Source organism: Hetaerina americana, unplaced genomic scaffold (genome assembly GCF_022747635.1).
Source record: "Hetaerina americana unplaced genomic scaffold, ioHetAmer1.1.p SCAF_1, whole genome shotgun sequence".
NCBI classification, from domain to species: domain Eukaryota; kingdom Metazoa; phylum Arthropoda; class Insecta; order Odonata; family Calopterygidae; genus Hetaerina; species Hetaerina americana.
In genome coordinates, this window is record NW_027286069.1 from 40,470,450 (window position 1) to 40,486,952 (window position 16,503).

Consider the following 16,503-nt stretch of genomic DNA (forward strand, 5'->3'; position numbering starts at 1 on the left):
CAAAATATGTTTGGATACAACAGCAACATAGAATTAGCTTATAGTTTCCATTGCTGACAGCACATTAATTCTTGCCTGCCTTACAAGAAAACCAAAGTTAAAATCACTTATGGCATTACACATAAAATTTTTAGAACAAATAAAATACCAAAACCCTGGTTGTTGCTAAAGGTAAGCAAGTCAGGGCTCAGGTATCAGGTACTCAAAAGCCAAAAGTGGAATGCTAACAAACAGCAATAAAACTAAAATTCGAATCAATTATTTTAGCGGTGGGAGCAGCTGTGTAAATATATGAGGTCATAAAGCAAAAAAAAAACTATTTGTCTTAGATTGTAACAAAATTAAAACAACATACATAAAAATCAGTATTTTGGTAAAATGGCAACCATCCCAAGAAATTACATATAAAAATGCAAATACATATCATTCAAATTAATTAGTCATTTTCAATATTATCCAAGAATTTTAAAATCTTCAAATAAAATTACAGCAATTATTATTTAATAAATTGTTAGCTCAATTTCCATTAATAGCATAAATAATTTTCCATCTAACTTTTCAACACGAGTTGAAAGAACTGCAGCACTGATTATGTGAAATTACAATTTCTCAAGTGACTAATACTCCCAGCTTTATGTATCAGCAATGAAAACTATTGAAAAATTAAGGTAGAAATTTAAATTATAAGCATGATGAATCAAATTCCATCTTCAAAATGTACTTAAACATTACTATATTCATTTGATAATAAGTTTTGACATTTTATAATTAAACAGCCAAAGCTTGCCATTATTTGATTAATCAAAACCAAAATACCTCTGAGATTTAGAGGCTTCAGAAACATATCCTGAAAATTGGAACAAATTTTATACAAATGATTATTGCATTTTTAAAACTCCCATTCCTATTATCCTTCTGGGACTGCATTCACCTCCTGGACAAGTTGAGAGAATTCACTACCACATTCTAGCAAGGCCTCCAGACTTTCCACCTGAGACTGATCGAAAAGCTCTGGCATGTTCCTTTGAGCAGAAAAACCACCAGTTGTGCCTGAAGGGTTGGTATTAAGGGCATTAAGTGTAGGTTCAAACAATGGAAGGGAGGGAGCTGAGATCAAAGGGGTGGAGGGATATGAGCGTGATGCAAGCATTGCATCACCATAGCTGCGCCTGTTGTTTGTTTCTTCCACATTAATCCCCGTTTCACTTAAAGCAGCTGCCACGCCAACATCAGGAACAGGAGTATTTGGATAAGACCTTGAGGAAAACTGCCTGGAAGCTGCAACAGACTGCTGCCCTTCAAAAAATGTTATGTCTTCCAGGATGGCACTGAGATGGGAATCATCAGCGCCTTCCAAGGCTGCAACACCTTCACCAGCACGGTTGTCCATTGAATCATCTCCGCCAGCCACACCTATTCCTTCCAAGACACTGGAGGCCCCTCCAGCATCAATACAACCAAAGTCAGCAAACTCACTTGGAACTGGGGTAGGTGCTACAGAACTAGTTGCCGATTCCATGCTGAACCCAAATCGCTGGCCTATGCCCAAAGGTGTGGTGGGATGTGATCGTGATGGAATACCTTCAATAGAAGAGGAATTCCCAAAACCTTCTCCAGTTAAAATTGAGCTGAGATTTGGTAAATCAGAGGAATTGGATAATCCCAATGCATCCATGGCCTCCATGCGATGCAGAGGCACTGACTGTGACCTGAAAAGTGGTGGAGGCCCAAGGGAGCTCCCTATACTAGAGTTTAGGTTGGTTGCTTCTGACAATAGACGACTGACCTCCTGCCCCAAAGGATCTGTGAATGGGTTCTGTAAGCTAGATGGGGAACAAATTGATCCAATTTCATCATGATCTCTATGGCCAGACACAACTTGACTGTTCTGCACACGCATTGAGAGAGTAGTGCCTGCAGAGACATGCCTCTGCCTTTGGTGATCCCCACTGTGCCCACTAGCACCGGATCCAAAGGTATTAGGAATTCTGTACTGACAATGAGAATTGCCAGGGCGAGAATGAATGGCTGCCTGTAAAAGTCCTTGAGGTTTTGCAGCTGGCTCGGAATCAAGGAAGGATCCTGTATGCTGCGTGCTGCATGACTGAACTACAGGTGAATGTGGTGCAGATCCTGGGGAGACTGGAGTAATGCTGCTAGCAGAACCATGTCTAGCCCGAGAATTCACACTTGTGTCTGATGGAGCTACAAAATGCTGCAAGGGGGAAGGAGGTGGCAAGTTAGATTCAGTTGAGCATTCAATGGGAGTAAGTGGCACTCCTCCAGGTGAAAACTGTCCTCCACCATGTCTCTGTACATTTGTGCCTGATGAATGCCTTGGTCTCAAAGATAACTGCTGTGAAAGTGCTTGAGAGCTTCCATTGGGAATTCCTCTAACTGCCTGCATGCCTCCACTAGAACTATGCCTTGCTCTGCCCAAAGGAATAGTCGTCACCTGAGGAGACACAAATGGGGTTGACATTGCTCCTGAGGTTTGTCCTGAGTCATGCCGAGATCTTGGAATAGGAGTGCCTCGTGGGGAAACAAAAGGACTTGCACTGTTTCCGGAGGTTGATGACGTTGGGACATTTGGCATTAAGCCCACTGTTCCAGGGCTATCGTGCCCCGGAGATATTGGTGTGAAGCTGAATATCTGCCTACGAGTGTTTGGACTTGGTGGAATAGATGCCTGCATTCCTATATGTGAAGAAGATGTGCTTATAGGATTTGAAGTTGAATGTAATTCTTGTACTGGTGTCTCAAAACTGACACGTCTTTGCGTTCCATAAAAACCTAAGGATGATAATGGAGGAAGAACTGGTTTTGTGCGTCCTCCAACTGATTCAGACCGACCAGAATGACTACTAACATACACATCTGAAGACGTAGCTGATGAAAATTCTATTGATGTGTTACGGCTTAGTGTAGGTGGTGTATTGCTATTTGTTGTTGCCAAGTTGCGCTCAAGCAAAATACGAAGTTGAGAAAGTTTTGTTTTTCCACCAACCATGGAATTACTCTCTTCAACGGCTATACTCGGCAGTACACAACTGATTTCAGATGACTCTTCTTTGACCCCTTCCTTTTTTTCAGAAGATTCCGCTTTCCCACCACTATTTTGGAACAGCCTCATCAACTCTTCCTCCTGTGAGTTACTTTCATGATAGCAGTCATCCAGTGCATCTTTCTCAAGACATGGAATGCTCATCATCTCACCCCCTGTTGATGAACTAGTAGAGGCCAGATCAACATCAAGAGAAGCAAAGAAAGCTGTGTCATTTATGCCTCCTAATGTCGCCATATTCCCTAATAGAGCATTGTCTTCAGCTGTAATCTCAGTTGTTAAACCAACCGTTTTTCCTGGATTTGCTTCAGTATTACCTGTGTATGTTTGAACCTTTTTTCCTTTCACTTCTTTCCCTGAAAATTCCTCACATACTGTGGAAGGCAAGGATAGCCCTAAGGTGCGATCAGTTCTACGGACGTTGCCAGTAACAGACCCTTTCCCTCTTGAACCATCAGGAGACTGCTTAGGCTGAATTCGTTTGTACTTCTTCCTTGGCTTTGGAGTAACCGATGGTGGTGGTGCTGTGGTACACCCAGCCACAGGAGGAATGATGATGATATTTGTCATTTGTTTACAGGGTGAAACTTTTGATGGAGGCAAGCGAGGAATTAACATTTTACCAGCATTTCCAGATTGAGGCAAAAGAGAAGAAGCTGGTACCATTCCACCAGAAGGCATTGTTTCTAAAACTGACTGTGAGCGGGGAGTAGAAGCAGAATGTTTATAATCTTCCATATTACAATTAGCATCTAAGCCATCAAAAGAAGCACTAGTGATAGCAGCTGATTTAGGCCTCTGCATTTCCCCATTGGGCTTTGCTGGTAATTCAATTTTTTCAGATTCTGATGGGCCCACTGAAACATTTGCATCTTGGCAGAATTTAATATAGTGTTCTTTATTGAGGGGCTTACTTATTACTGAGTCAGACAACTTTCCACTGCTGACTAATACACGGCGGTCTGATCCCCAACACTTGTCAGAAACTTTTGAATCAGCATTAATTATAGGCTTCAGAGCATCTACATAGCAAATCTTGTTTGCCGGGGCCGATGACTCATCTGAATTAGACCTTTTCAAGTGATTACTATAATTGCATCCCAGTTTAGCTTTCTTACCAGTTTGGGATTTTAAGTGTTCCAAAGGTGCCCCACCCCTATAAGCTGTTAGCTGATCCTAAAATGGGAAATTAGAAAAGGAATTTTAAATACAAAACTTGTACTGCCATTAATAGCACACAATAAAACTTGGCTATAATGACAAAGCATAAATCTTAACTGCCTATTCAAAAAATATATTTTACAGTAAAAGGTAAAAGACCCTAATTTTAATAGTGGTTTTCAATATATTGCAGGGAAGATTCTAAACATAGACACATACAGTCACTCTGTCCAAAACTTTCCTTCATGCCTTCAAGTTTTCAAACCAGAGTGCAAAAAACTATTGTTACTTTAAGTCTATGTGGAAAGAATAATGCAAGGTATGAGCTTTGATAGCCACACCCTGCTTTCTGGTAATACCACTACTCTTATGAATTGTCATCAACACCCATAAAATTGTGCTATGATAAACACCATTTCTGCTTGGCTAAGTAGTGAATTTAATTATAATTTCATAAAGTTATAACAACATGAGCCACGTACACTCACTTTATTTCAATGTAGGTAATGTAGACTGTGATGCCACCAATTATGTACACTGTTAGTAGATGTCACTGAGATACAAAGGAGTGATTTAAGCCATTTTCAGGTAATGCAATAAGCACATTGTGCTTGCTCAAATTACTCTAAGTGTGTTTGATAGTCTTTACATTACGAATAAAAACTAAAGATGTCACAGCAAAATTGGCGCTACTAAAACTGATGATCAATTACCTTACAGATAATTAATTTAAGACAGTGATACGCAAAACACTAAATGATATTGTAAACGTAATGTATAAAAGAAAAATTACATTTGACAATACATTGTTACATCACATCCTGCTGAAATGAGATCTTATCTGAAAAATGTCACCTTACAAGCATCAGGGTGGCTGCAGAGTCTGCTAAAAAAAATATCAAAATTTTCAACGACTTGCAGTAAATCACAGTAAAATTTCCACACAATAAATTTCCAGGTCCTTGATTTTTGTCTAGTTTTCTACCTATATAACAACATTTTTTAAGATTCCCCAGATACATAATATGAAACCTTTTGGCATCCATTTATGCCACAAAAATAATTATTAATTTAAGTCATAATATATTCTTGTGATTCACTACGTCCATCTCATATTAGTACATGCTTGATTTCTAGAGGTCAAATCAGTCACTTTGATCAATTTAGTTCTACACCCAGTGTAGGACTAAAGCACTGTGGACCACCATTGACTTTTAATGACTCATTACGATGCATTTGAGTCCCAAAGTGTAAGAGGAACCCATTTATATTAAATCAACTTTTAAAAATAAAATACATCACTTATTATCTCCAAAAATAATGTTAGTTGGAATTCATTAGCACCTTAAAAAAAACAATGGTAATTCACACTGAGGTTATCCAATCTATTTCCATTATTAAGATAGAGAAGCAATCATGATTTAATTTAAATAAAAAAGAGATTTACTCAATAAAAATGACACTAGTTTCCTTTAGTAGTTTTAAGCTGTAATAACACAACTCACAGCTGCCACTTGCAGTTCTTCAGCATGCTTAAATTTACTATTCACCTTTCAATTGTGTTGACTCATAAAATTGGTAGTTGCTGCCAATATATTTCAGAATATTACACCAGATGTTAGATGTTGCGACACAATTTGGTCAGTGGCTTTTGAATTTTTTTTGGTTTTAGGAGATTCTTTGGATGAATCATGTTATTAGAGTTAATTAGCCATAGACTGATGAATGTCACTCACTGTAGAGCTTTTGCTTGCATTTTTTCTAATGCATCATTTTCATAGAATTGAGTGACTTGGGACATTCACTTGTAGTTGGTAATTGTAACAAAAACCACTTTTACTTCTTTCTTAGGAATTCCCAGGACAATGGTTTAACATTTTACAACTTGGGAAACAAAATGATTATGAAGCCAGTCCATTATGATAACCCAGATAAAGTATTCATTTATTCAATTTTTTCAAGGAGGACAGAGGTCATTCACCATTCCATCAGAGTTGTGGATATCATCCAATGGCAACCCTCTTTAACTTGTGGCCATGATCAGCCTTGGCACAGAGGTATATATACCCTTTTTTTAAATTGAATTTTCTGAAATAGAATTTTTTAATGCAATAAATCTGATTCAGATTTCAAGAAAATTTTACAACTCACTTTCTCCTAGGGAAAAATAACTAATGATGGATTTTGATAATGAAAAAAAAATGAGACGAAAAACAAGGAGTATACATTGATTTCCTAAACTGTTTCTTCCCTGCATTTTTAGATAATTTACTTAGCTAATATCCAAATAAAAAGAATCATTTTAATTTAAATTACATAAAATTGTTAACTTAGGAAACTGCACCTAAATAATGGCGTTCAGAGTAAAATCAATGGTTATCAGATAAAGTTTTACCTACTCCTTAAATTTAAAAAGCAGAATTCTTTACTACAGGGTGTGGCAACATAACTTCCCTTTTTAAAGGGGTTTTGCGGGATAAAAAAGGAAGTTCTATTGCTGCACCCTTTATAATTGGAAAATCTCAACCTTCCTTAACAAGAATGAGAAAACCTAAAAGTTAATATTTACCAATGGCAATATAATTATGTGGAAAATACCTGTAACAATGTTCTGCAGCAGCATTATCAGTTGAATTAACGTACACTCTTGCTATAACTATATTTCAGTACTGGAAACGCCTATTCCAGATTACAATATTATATTTTCAACATTTTTAAGGCAATCCACTGTTATCTTTCATATCTTTTTATGGCCGTGCTCATTCTGCATATGCATATAATCTCAATGAAGAATCCATTCTATAATAAATAAATCTTTACAATTGCCTTGGTCAAAAATAGATGTCAACCCAAAGAATTGAATAACATTGCCAAGTCTGTTGCATTATTAGTGAGAGAAGAAATGGCCATTACCACAATATTATCTGATATGACCCTTGAATATTGATTTTGGCATTTATGAGTGCATCTTTAGATTTTAAAGACTTACTGACCTGAAATTTCCTTTTCTGTTCCCGGAGGATTTCCTTTTCATGCAGCTTCCTAGTCAGTTGCAACTGAGCTTCCCTGTGTTTACCTCCTGCCTTGCATAGATTGGAAATGAGAGGAACCCGTGGACTGGTGCACTTTCCATCACCTAGGATAAAAATGTTATATTACTAAAACTATACATGTACATAACACAGCTATTGACAGGGTATACAGCAGTAATGAGTCATCCAAGAGTTACATAGAAAATAATTACTTTTTTTCCAAAAAATGTTGCATAAAATACATTTGACTGAATGCTTTTCTACTCTATTCAAATTGCGAGTGAATATAATACTCCAAAAGATAACATATTTATGTTTATAATATATTTCCAGGGTGAAGAAGTGAATTAGGTTCACCAAATAACAAATAAAAATTCTGTGAGTAATACTGACATTTCAGTTACCACTTTGATAACAGTTGAAAATAGCATGGTAATATGTGGGCAAACTTCATTGCTGATTATTCTTATAAAATGAAAACTCTCTCACAAGCAAACATCCTCAGAGCCAATTATTCAATAAAATTCCCATTTATTCCAGGACTTGAGTCTGGATTAACTTGGTAAGACAGAAGTGGAGTTAATACATGTAATTACAGAGTCAAAAAGACCAAAATATTGAGCAAACTGAAATTATAATGCATAAGATAAGGAACAAACTAAGGGAAATGTTGGAAGTTTCTGAGGATGGTTGCTTTCTTCCCTTTGGGCAGATCTGAGACAATTTGTCATAAACTAATCAGTTAAAATGATTCAACTTTTGGATTTACAGATAAATCATCCTTTACAGAATTTAAGATATGGGGAATATACAAATTTTGGTTACAGCGACCTCATTTGAAATGTGAAATCAAATAAAAATTTCATCCACATCTGAAGATGCATTTTCTATATTACCCCTTTAAACATTGAATAAACAATGATGGACTAATCCACATGACCTTTAGTCAAGTAAAAATACCCAAATATTACCCAAATTTGGGAATATTTGCAGACCTCAGATAATATAGTAGTAGTTTTGAGGGGAGGCGACCGACAGCTAAGGTCATTTGCGCCATAGGGGATGGACAGGAAAGGATGAAGGGTGGAGAGAAACCCGGCGTCGGCATTAGCCTACTCTTTACGAAAGGCGCCAAGGGGTCCGCAGTTTAACGTCCCATCCGACGGACGGCGTACTCCCTCAAAGTGCCCTCCACAAAGCACCTCAAGTAGGGATCGAGATACCTCTGAAAAATATTCAACACCGCCGGGATTTGAACCCGCGCCCTCAGGGTGGGAAGCCAGTACGTTAGCCCCCGCACCATCTCGATCCCCCTCAGATAATATACTGAGCAGTAAATACGAACACTAAGTCAACCTAGAAAGTGAACTTGAGGGTATTTCCTGGAAAACTCAGTCTAATTTATTTCAAATATTACAATGGGGATTCGATAACTTTCAGATAACTACTTCTTTTTACAAGACAAAAAATACACAAAAAGAAGAAAAATATATGAGAAATATTGTGAGATTCTTCATACTTGAGTCTCAGCAATGCCACCTCCGAAAATATTATCCACTTTTCCAAATTAGCATAGCATCTTAACTGCTGATCTATGTACCACGTGGTTTTTTCCTGGCACACAGAGAAGGTACTTCACAACATCCCATGATGATTCCTTGAAAGTATGAAGGCAGGGTAGCTACATTTAGCTGATCCTGCTTGCAAGCAAAAGGGGTTCATGTGAATGGGTCATAACCATGGGAGCTTTGTTAAGTTGCATTGCCAACATAAACAACTTCACTGTTTCTTTATAGCCAATTCCAAGGTTATATATGGCATGAGAGGGACTAATAGTCCAGGAGGTAGAGCATTGGATTACTGACCAGAGGATCCAGGTTTTATAACTAGGCACACCTTCGGGCACCCTCAGCTTCACCCAAGCTGTGCGATTTTTTGGGTACCAGAACTTCCTGGTAAACCATAGACAACACAGGGAAAGGAATGGCCCCCATACACTGATAAGTGCATTTCACATTGCGTCGGGTTTAGTATGGGTGAAATTTACCATCATCTACCAAACCAACCTCAGCCTGATAATGATGTTTATAGTTTATATGGTATGAGCATCCAGCAGCATGAACACTGCTGAAAAGGTGACAAAAATTAACGATAATCTATAAAAGACTGGACATCAATCTAGTATATCCCCTCCTCATTAGAGGCCACTTCATTTCATTCAAGGTATTCCACCTATTTAAAATTAGGGTTTTAGGACAGTCCCTAATGTCTATTTAGTTCTCAGTATTGCTAGAAATTCCTTTTTATTTGCTCTCAATTATTTTTTCTTTGATTTCTCTGTAACTCTTGCCTGCCTTCATTCAGTCTAGAAAGACTATTCCTTTACCCTGCTCAAACAACATTCTCTTTACTATCATGGTCGTCAACAGTCCACCACCTTTCAATATTTTCTCCATCCACTTTCATTGCCTTTTTTTGGATTTCCCCAGTCACTTCTTCTCTTTACCCACCCAATTGCAAACCTAGTAATTTCTCAACCTTCCTGTCTAATTTATTTTCTCTACCACACCTACATCTTGAAAGCCTCCAATCTATGCTTATTCTCTTACCCAAAAGACCTGTTCTCACATCTGTTAAGTACAACACCCCATATTAAACTATTTGCAAATATTTTCTTCGTATTGAGTAGCTTCAGGCGTGATGTGGTGGAAGTCAAACAAGATCAGTTATTAATTCTTTTCTTCATGTCTTTACATAGTACTCCCGTCATCAATTCTCTTTTGTTATAAATGTCTTGTTGGCTGATACAATTCTTCATATAAAATTCCCACTAATACAACCTTTTTTTGACAAAAGTACTCCCCAAATACATGAACAGCTCCTGAATAAGCTCGTTTATCCCTGCTTTAATGTTCAACCTTTACTAATACTAAAAAATTTCATTACTTCAGATTAATCCTCATTCTACTGCTCTCAGCTGCTCTTGCAGAGCACTCAATAATAACTGCAACCCCTTGGCTGCCTGACTAAGTATTGCTTGATCATCTACAGGCCTAACTGAATTAATCATCTTACCACCCACTTACATTCCAAAAGGTCACAATCTCTCAATTTTCAGTAGCAATTTTAATATTGCAAAACTTTACCTGTAATTTAATAGGACAGTAATTTAAGTGGCATCTACTTCCAGCCCAGCTTAATCCATTTCAACACAATTTCATTTTACTTAATTTAGTTCTGACTACATTTAAAAATGGCTATGCTGACATTGAGGAAGTTAACTAATTAAGTGAAATCTAGCAAGGAATGCGAGAACAACATTTCAATTGCCATTCATGGCTGGTAAGAAACTCAAGAGAAGTGTCAACCTCAGTCCATTGCGTTCCAAGTTGAAGGGCCATATATCCCAAAAACTTTTCTCAACAAGAATTAATGCGAGACAATCGAAATATTTTGCTTCAACTCTAAAGATCAGAGATTCTTCTAAGACTTCCTGGATAACATAATCAGTTGACCATAATCAAGTCATCAATTATAAATGCTTCAACAGCATGATCCAATAGGCCCTACGATTATGTATGTACATTCTATCATAAATAATCAATTCTTGAGGGCTAAGCTGGCATCCCTATTAACCAGTGGTGGGATTAAATTTACAGGCCTACGTGATGAGAAATATTAATAAGAAGGTGGTCAGCTGCTAATTTTCCTGTAAAATACGACAATGGCTGATATCATCTGAATGCACCATCATAATTTCAATTCAGAGACCTTTGACAATAAGCCTAAAGCTCTATTTACTGGAATAATGCACTCTAATTGTAAAGAGCAAGCACCTAAATGGAAGCCATGACAAGACAATAGACAACTTACTTTCAATTGTTGGCCCAGAAGAATCCAAGGACTGGCTTCTAGATGACTGCTGACCTCCAGGAAAAAGGGTAAAAGCAGCCTCAGATCTTCCATCCACAACTAAGTTTTTCACTAGAAACTGGGCCAGCTCAGGCAGTGTTGTAAAGTGAACCCCAAGCACTTTCTCAGCCCACTCACGTATTAAATGTGAAACAGCTAATTCCACATCCCTACCCCTCTCTGAAGTAGCTGCCTCCATGTCCTCCCCACTCTGCTCTGGGCTTCCTTGGTGACCTTCCTGCAAAGTTAACAAGACATTTTTTACCACAAACACTTAAACATCATTTGTAAAGAAATATGGAAATGAATATTTGCAGCAAACACTTACGTCTCCTGAAGCTATGCAACCTGCTGCCTTAATTGCTGCCTTATGGCTTCCAACTCTACTCAAGTCTCCCAGATCTGGCAAAAGTGGCGGCGACAACTTCATTCTTTTACGAAGACCAGAATAGCAATATCTTGAATTCCCTCGGGTTCCAAGCCTCCTAGGTCGCACCCGGGGAAAAACTTGCTTCATAACTTTACCAAAATCTGCCGTTGAAAGAGGCTTCATTGCATTGTTATTACAGTAACCCCTGAAAATTATTAACAATAATGATGGTAAATAATTAAAATCACATAATACAATTAAAACACTAAATTCCTGCATTATAGGCTACACGTGAACCCAAAATCCTCTATGCTTAAAGGAAATGGTCACAAATTTGGGAATCATTAACTTTACAGAAAAATAAATATTATTTAGAATAAATATAACTTATTTAAAACTCCAAATATGGTCGCTGAAGCAAAATATTTTTACATTTCACCTGCCAAAGCCCTAAAAACCTTTGGTTACTCATTCTTAGACTGCCCTTAATTTTTGCAGTTTTAAAATTATTTTTCTAGTGTCTTTTATTATTTTTGCTTCTATTTTTCAATTTCTTTTATTAACATTGCTAATATTTCCCTTCCATTATGCTTCTTAATAACATGTATTACCCTAATAGGCAAAGTGTTTTTGATGGGCTCAAATTCAGATGATGCCTGATGCTCCATTGATGATTCTCCTAACTTGAACATTGACCAAAGTGTTCCTCTGATCACTTAAAGCATACATTTTAAGGAGTTGGGAATAGATATCATCAATAATTTACTCCTCATTGTGTTTACTTTTGTACTCCCCTCCCATTAACTAGTAATACTATCACCACTATATTTTTGGAAGTACTGTTAATTTTCTCCAGTTAATGTTATCCATCACAGAGTTTTCCAGGGAGCATAATATTTTTTACTAAGTGTGGCAGGAATGTTTTTCATTTTTTAATCACCGATGTTCCATTATTTCCAGTAATTTACATAAATACAGTAATTTTCAAAACATTTAGAGAGCTGAATATTGCTTATCACATGTAGTAATTCTTTATTTAAAGAATAACAGGAAGAATATCACAATTTTCTGCTTAATAAAGATTTATTACCGACTAGTTTTGAAGCACTACATCATTTTCAAGACTTGAAATAAATCTTTATTAGGTGGAAAATTGTATCAGTCTTCATCTCTGTTATTATGGAACAGTTCCACCACATCACACCTGAATCTGTAATTTATCTATCTTAAGGTTTATTTAAACTTTAATTATCTCAGCGAAAAAGAAACTCCATGGTGTTAGAACCTATGGATTTCAGGTTCACTAGCAACCACATTATGAAACAGACAAAAGAGCTCAACAAGCATACTTTTAGTCAAGCTGGCTAAATTAAAAATGCAAACCAATAAGTATAGTAACTTTTGGGGCTCTACAATGGGCGCTTACAAAGTATGTATTCATCATGCAAAACAGTTATTAGATAATGGCCAAAATTCCAAAAAGAGAATCATGTAGACCTAATTTTATAAATCGTGAAATCTTGCATGTAATATATTTGTACAAATATCATGCATGTGTGAATTTTCAAGAAATTATGTGTATATTAAAAAAAAGAGTATACATTTTAATGCCACAAGACCAAGAAAGAAGGAGCACATAACACAGCATTCCACTTCTTTGTTTCAAGAAGGACCCCTTTATGCTGGCATAAATATTTATAATCATTTACCAGTAGGCATAAAAGATAGCAATTCATATCACATGTTGAAATCTAAGTTAAAATCTTTTTAAATCAAGAGTTGTTTTTATGAACTAAATGAGTAGTTTTTGTCAAGATATGACAAGCTGTAACCATTCATTTTTTATTGTAACAATTTCTGAAAATGTATGTATACATTTTTTGTTTTTTATATGGCATATCTTATATTTTACCATTGTAAAACAACAAGAGGAATAATAATAAATAAATAACTATGTAAGAGCCGTGAAAAGTTCTCATAAAATTAAAAACCTTGTAATTTGTAGATATTTATAGTTCTTAAAGTTTGTTTCTGTACTCTTTCTTGGAATTTTAAGGCCATCATACTTTTCTTAACTCAGCTGAGGAGTACCTTTCTGGTCATTAATATTGAGTGACTTAGGATGTTTTCAAACTGTAGAGATTAATGATGCTATTATTTACATAATATACCCTACTAAGTCTCTGGAATCCTCATTCAAAGAATATATAAATATGATACACTAAGGTTAATTCGGATGGCAAAATAAAGATGAATACAATATTTTTCTTGCCACAGAATGCCTTAGGATCAAGAAAGTCATGTTACTAGTCAAACTTGAGCCAAATGTAACCTATGTCTTTTCCTGAATTTCACTTTATTTAGTGCATACTAACAATTGTAAGCAGCATATCAATCCCTAGCATTAAGTCAGGAGGCAACAAATTTGCTGATTAGGGGATACTTTTAGGTAGAATTTTTAGGCAACAACCTCTGGCAAAGTACAGGGTGCAAAGTTTAAATCGAAAATAAAATTTTCAACAAATGGATTAAGCATAAAATTAGCTACAAATATACATTGAACAAAGGAGTGAATATAATTATATGGCTGTGGTAAGGTTGGCATGAATTGAAGAATCACTCGAAACCACAGTGTCATTTTCTGTGAAGCACTTCACACAGGCTTTGGTAGACTATCACCACAGCATGCTAGAGGCTGATTAAGTCGTTGCAACTAACCTCCCTCTTAATACATTAATATATACAAATTTCTACCCGACTTCCTCACCTTGTCACTACCATATGCATTCTTCTAATATTTCATATGAGTTTAGGCATTAGAAATTCTTTAGTGCCTTTGATACCTAATATGTAACCTTGTCATGAGATTGTTGGCTACAATTCTGTAGCAATATATTTTGAGTGAGTAAGACACACAAATATTCAACAGTCTCAATTAATACAACAAACTGTGATTCCATACTTCCAATCCTTAAATATGAGAAGACATTAACCTTTCCACTCTAAACAAAACTCTTGATTATGATAAATTGCGATTCCCACTAGGCAACTTATTGTATTATCCAAGTATAATTTCGGCCATTTGATTGAAACAAAATCACTCTGGACCATTTATTGTCCAAAATAAATTAAATTGAAAATACATCAATTTACTAACCAATAAAGTTTAAGACTCCATTTTCCCGGCACAAACCCAATTTTTCCAAATGATAGGTTACAATTGGAAAAATAGAAATGGATATACATACCAAAGGACATGGACATTTATATTTAAAAAGGAACAATTAGGGACAGGGCATTAAAATATTATCGACCCAATTATCAAGGAGACAGTGCAGATGAAATGAGCAAAATTTTACCGTAATAATACAGTACTTTCATGCAATTACTGCTGCCATATCAAGAATCAAAACACTGAGGCTGATGAAATTAGTTTTACAACTTGCTACCTGAACTAATTTGTCTATCAGCCCAAGACCCAATTTTGAAACAATAGAAACATCAAGAAATTCATATTCACTAGAAATAAAATGAGAGGTAACAAGACTATTTTTATATCGAAGGAAACTATAACATAGAGCGAAAAATGACCCATGGCTAATCCATGCAATTATGCTCAAAAGTGGCGTAAAACCTTTCCTTTTTGTATTTAGTTGGGTTATTTTTGATAAAAATTAATCAGAGGTAGTAAAAGGCTTAATTACGCTATGTACTTACAGATACTCATCATATACTTCTTGCTTGGGCAATGAAACATCTGGATCTTCTTCTAGATGAGTTTTGATCCATGTTATGGTTTGTTGTATTTCAAAACGACTCCCAAGGGGATTAATTGGCCTATAAAAAACAACATTATTTAATAAACAGAAAGTAGCCATCAAGAGATCTTTTGAATCGATATCAAATAATGATTGGAAGCATGAAATCACCACTAGTCTTTAAGTAATATAGATTTAATAAGCTGTTTCAATTCCATAGCATGTGAAACTGCAAAATGGAGGTAATACGAAACACTTATGAATTTGTTTGAAACAAAACATTAAATGTCATCTCTTACTGTGTTAGCGGATCAACTGAAATGCTACTTCCAGTGGGTAGTTTTAAATAGAGTAATAGCTTTTCGGATACGGATAACTGCTGCACCTGCTCCAATATTTTTGTTACAATTTCCTTGGACTCTGGGCTGCAATGAAGATAATACATGGAAGATTATTCCCAAAAAATGATAAAAATGACATTATTGTACTACATGAACAACGGAAGGACACTAAGAAAACTAAATACAAATGCAATATTTATGCCAGCGAAAAGGCAAATTATTACGTACATTACCTGAGTTATAACGGGAATATATATTGCAATTGTTCTTTACGCGATAAATTATCTATTTATCAGTATATATGAGCAAATACGGAAAAAATAAAGGGACAAACCTTGTAGCATCCTCCACAATCTGTTGAATTTTGTTGGCTTTACCGGGAAGATAACTAACATCCAAGCTATCTGAATTTTCGCCACTACACTCGTCGTGAAAACCGTTCGAAGCATTAACGGAAGCATCATTGTCAATTATTTTGTCGCGACTTCTGTCAGACAGGGAGACATCTGCACGGCTACGTTCAGGGATACTAGTGGTACACATAGAATTTTCAGAAGCGTTTAAATTCCCTTCGGTGCTGTTTTCCTCCTCCTTTTTGATACCCTTTCCAGCTGCAACTCTTTCTTGGGCCCTAGGTTCCACTTGTGGCCCATCCATTCTTCCTTGTGGTGTTTCCAACCTAAATTAAATCCCAAAATCCAGCAATGCCACCCAACCATTTTGTCATACTGATCAGCTGGGCAACTTGTTGTGTCTTCGTTCTGAGCTCTTTGCCAGGTGTGGCGTAAAATGGCAATTCTGAGTGTCGTAAAACGTAAAGCGCCGAATCCATTTCCATGGCTGCCACAACGTAGATTTAGAAAAA

The 16,503-nt window shown here is 36.3% G+C and overlaps 1 protein-coding gene across 1 annotated transcript; it reads right to left on the bottom strand.

Moving 5' to 3' along the window:
- Nucleotides 1–450: 450 nt before the first annotated feature.
- On the bottom strand, nt 451–16,383 carry LOC139690929 (DNA-binding protein RFX7). Its single transcript, XM_071588567.1, has 7 exons — nt 15,973–16,383; nt 15,597–15,722; nt 15,257–15,376; nt 11,498–11,744; nt 11,131–11,407; nt 7,219–7,361; nt 451–4,240 (listed from the first exon to the last, which is right to left on the bottom strand). The coding sequence occupies exons 1-7, from the start codon at nt 16,293–16,295 to the stop codon at nt 908–910; spliced, it is 4,569 nt and encodes a 1,522-aa protein (XP_071444668.1). The 5' UTR covers nt 16,296–16,383; the 3' UTR covers nt 451–907.
- Nucleotides 16,384–16,503: the final 120 nt, after the last annotated feature.

Bases quoted from the DNA above. Each gene is read 5' to 3' on its own strand.
- LOC139690929 (XM_071588567.1), bottom strand. From the start codon at position 16,295: ATGGATGGGCCACAAGTGGAACCTAGGGCCCAAGAAAGAGTTGCAGCT. The intron at 15,377-15,596 runs GTAAGAGATGAC...TGTTTTTTATAG, and splicing joins TCAGTTGATCCGCTAACACA to GCCAATTAATCCCCTTGGGA. The intron at 7,362-11,130 runs GTAAGTTGTCTA...TTTTTATCCTAG, and splicing joins TTCTGGGCCAACAATTGAAA to GTGATGGAAAGTGCACCAGT.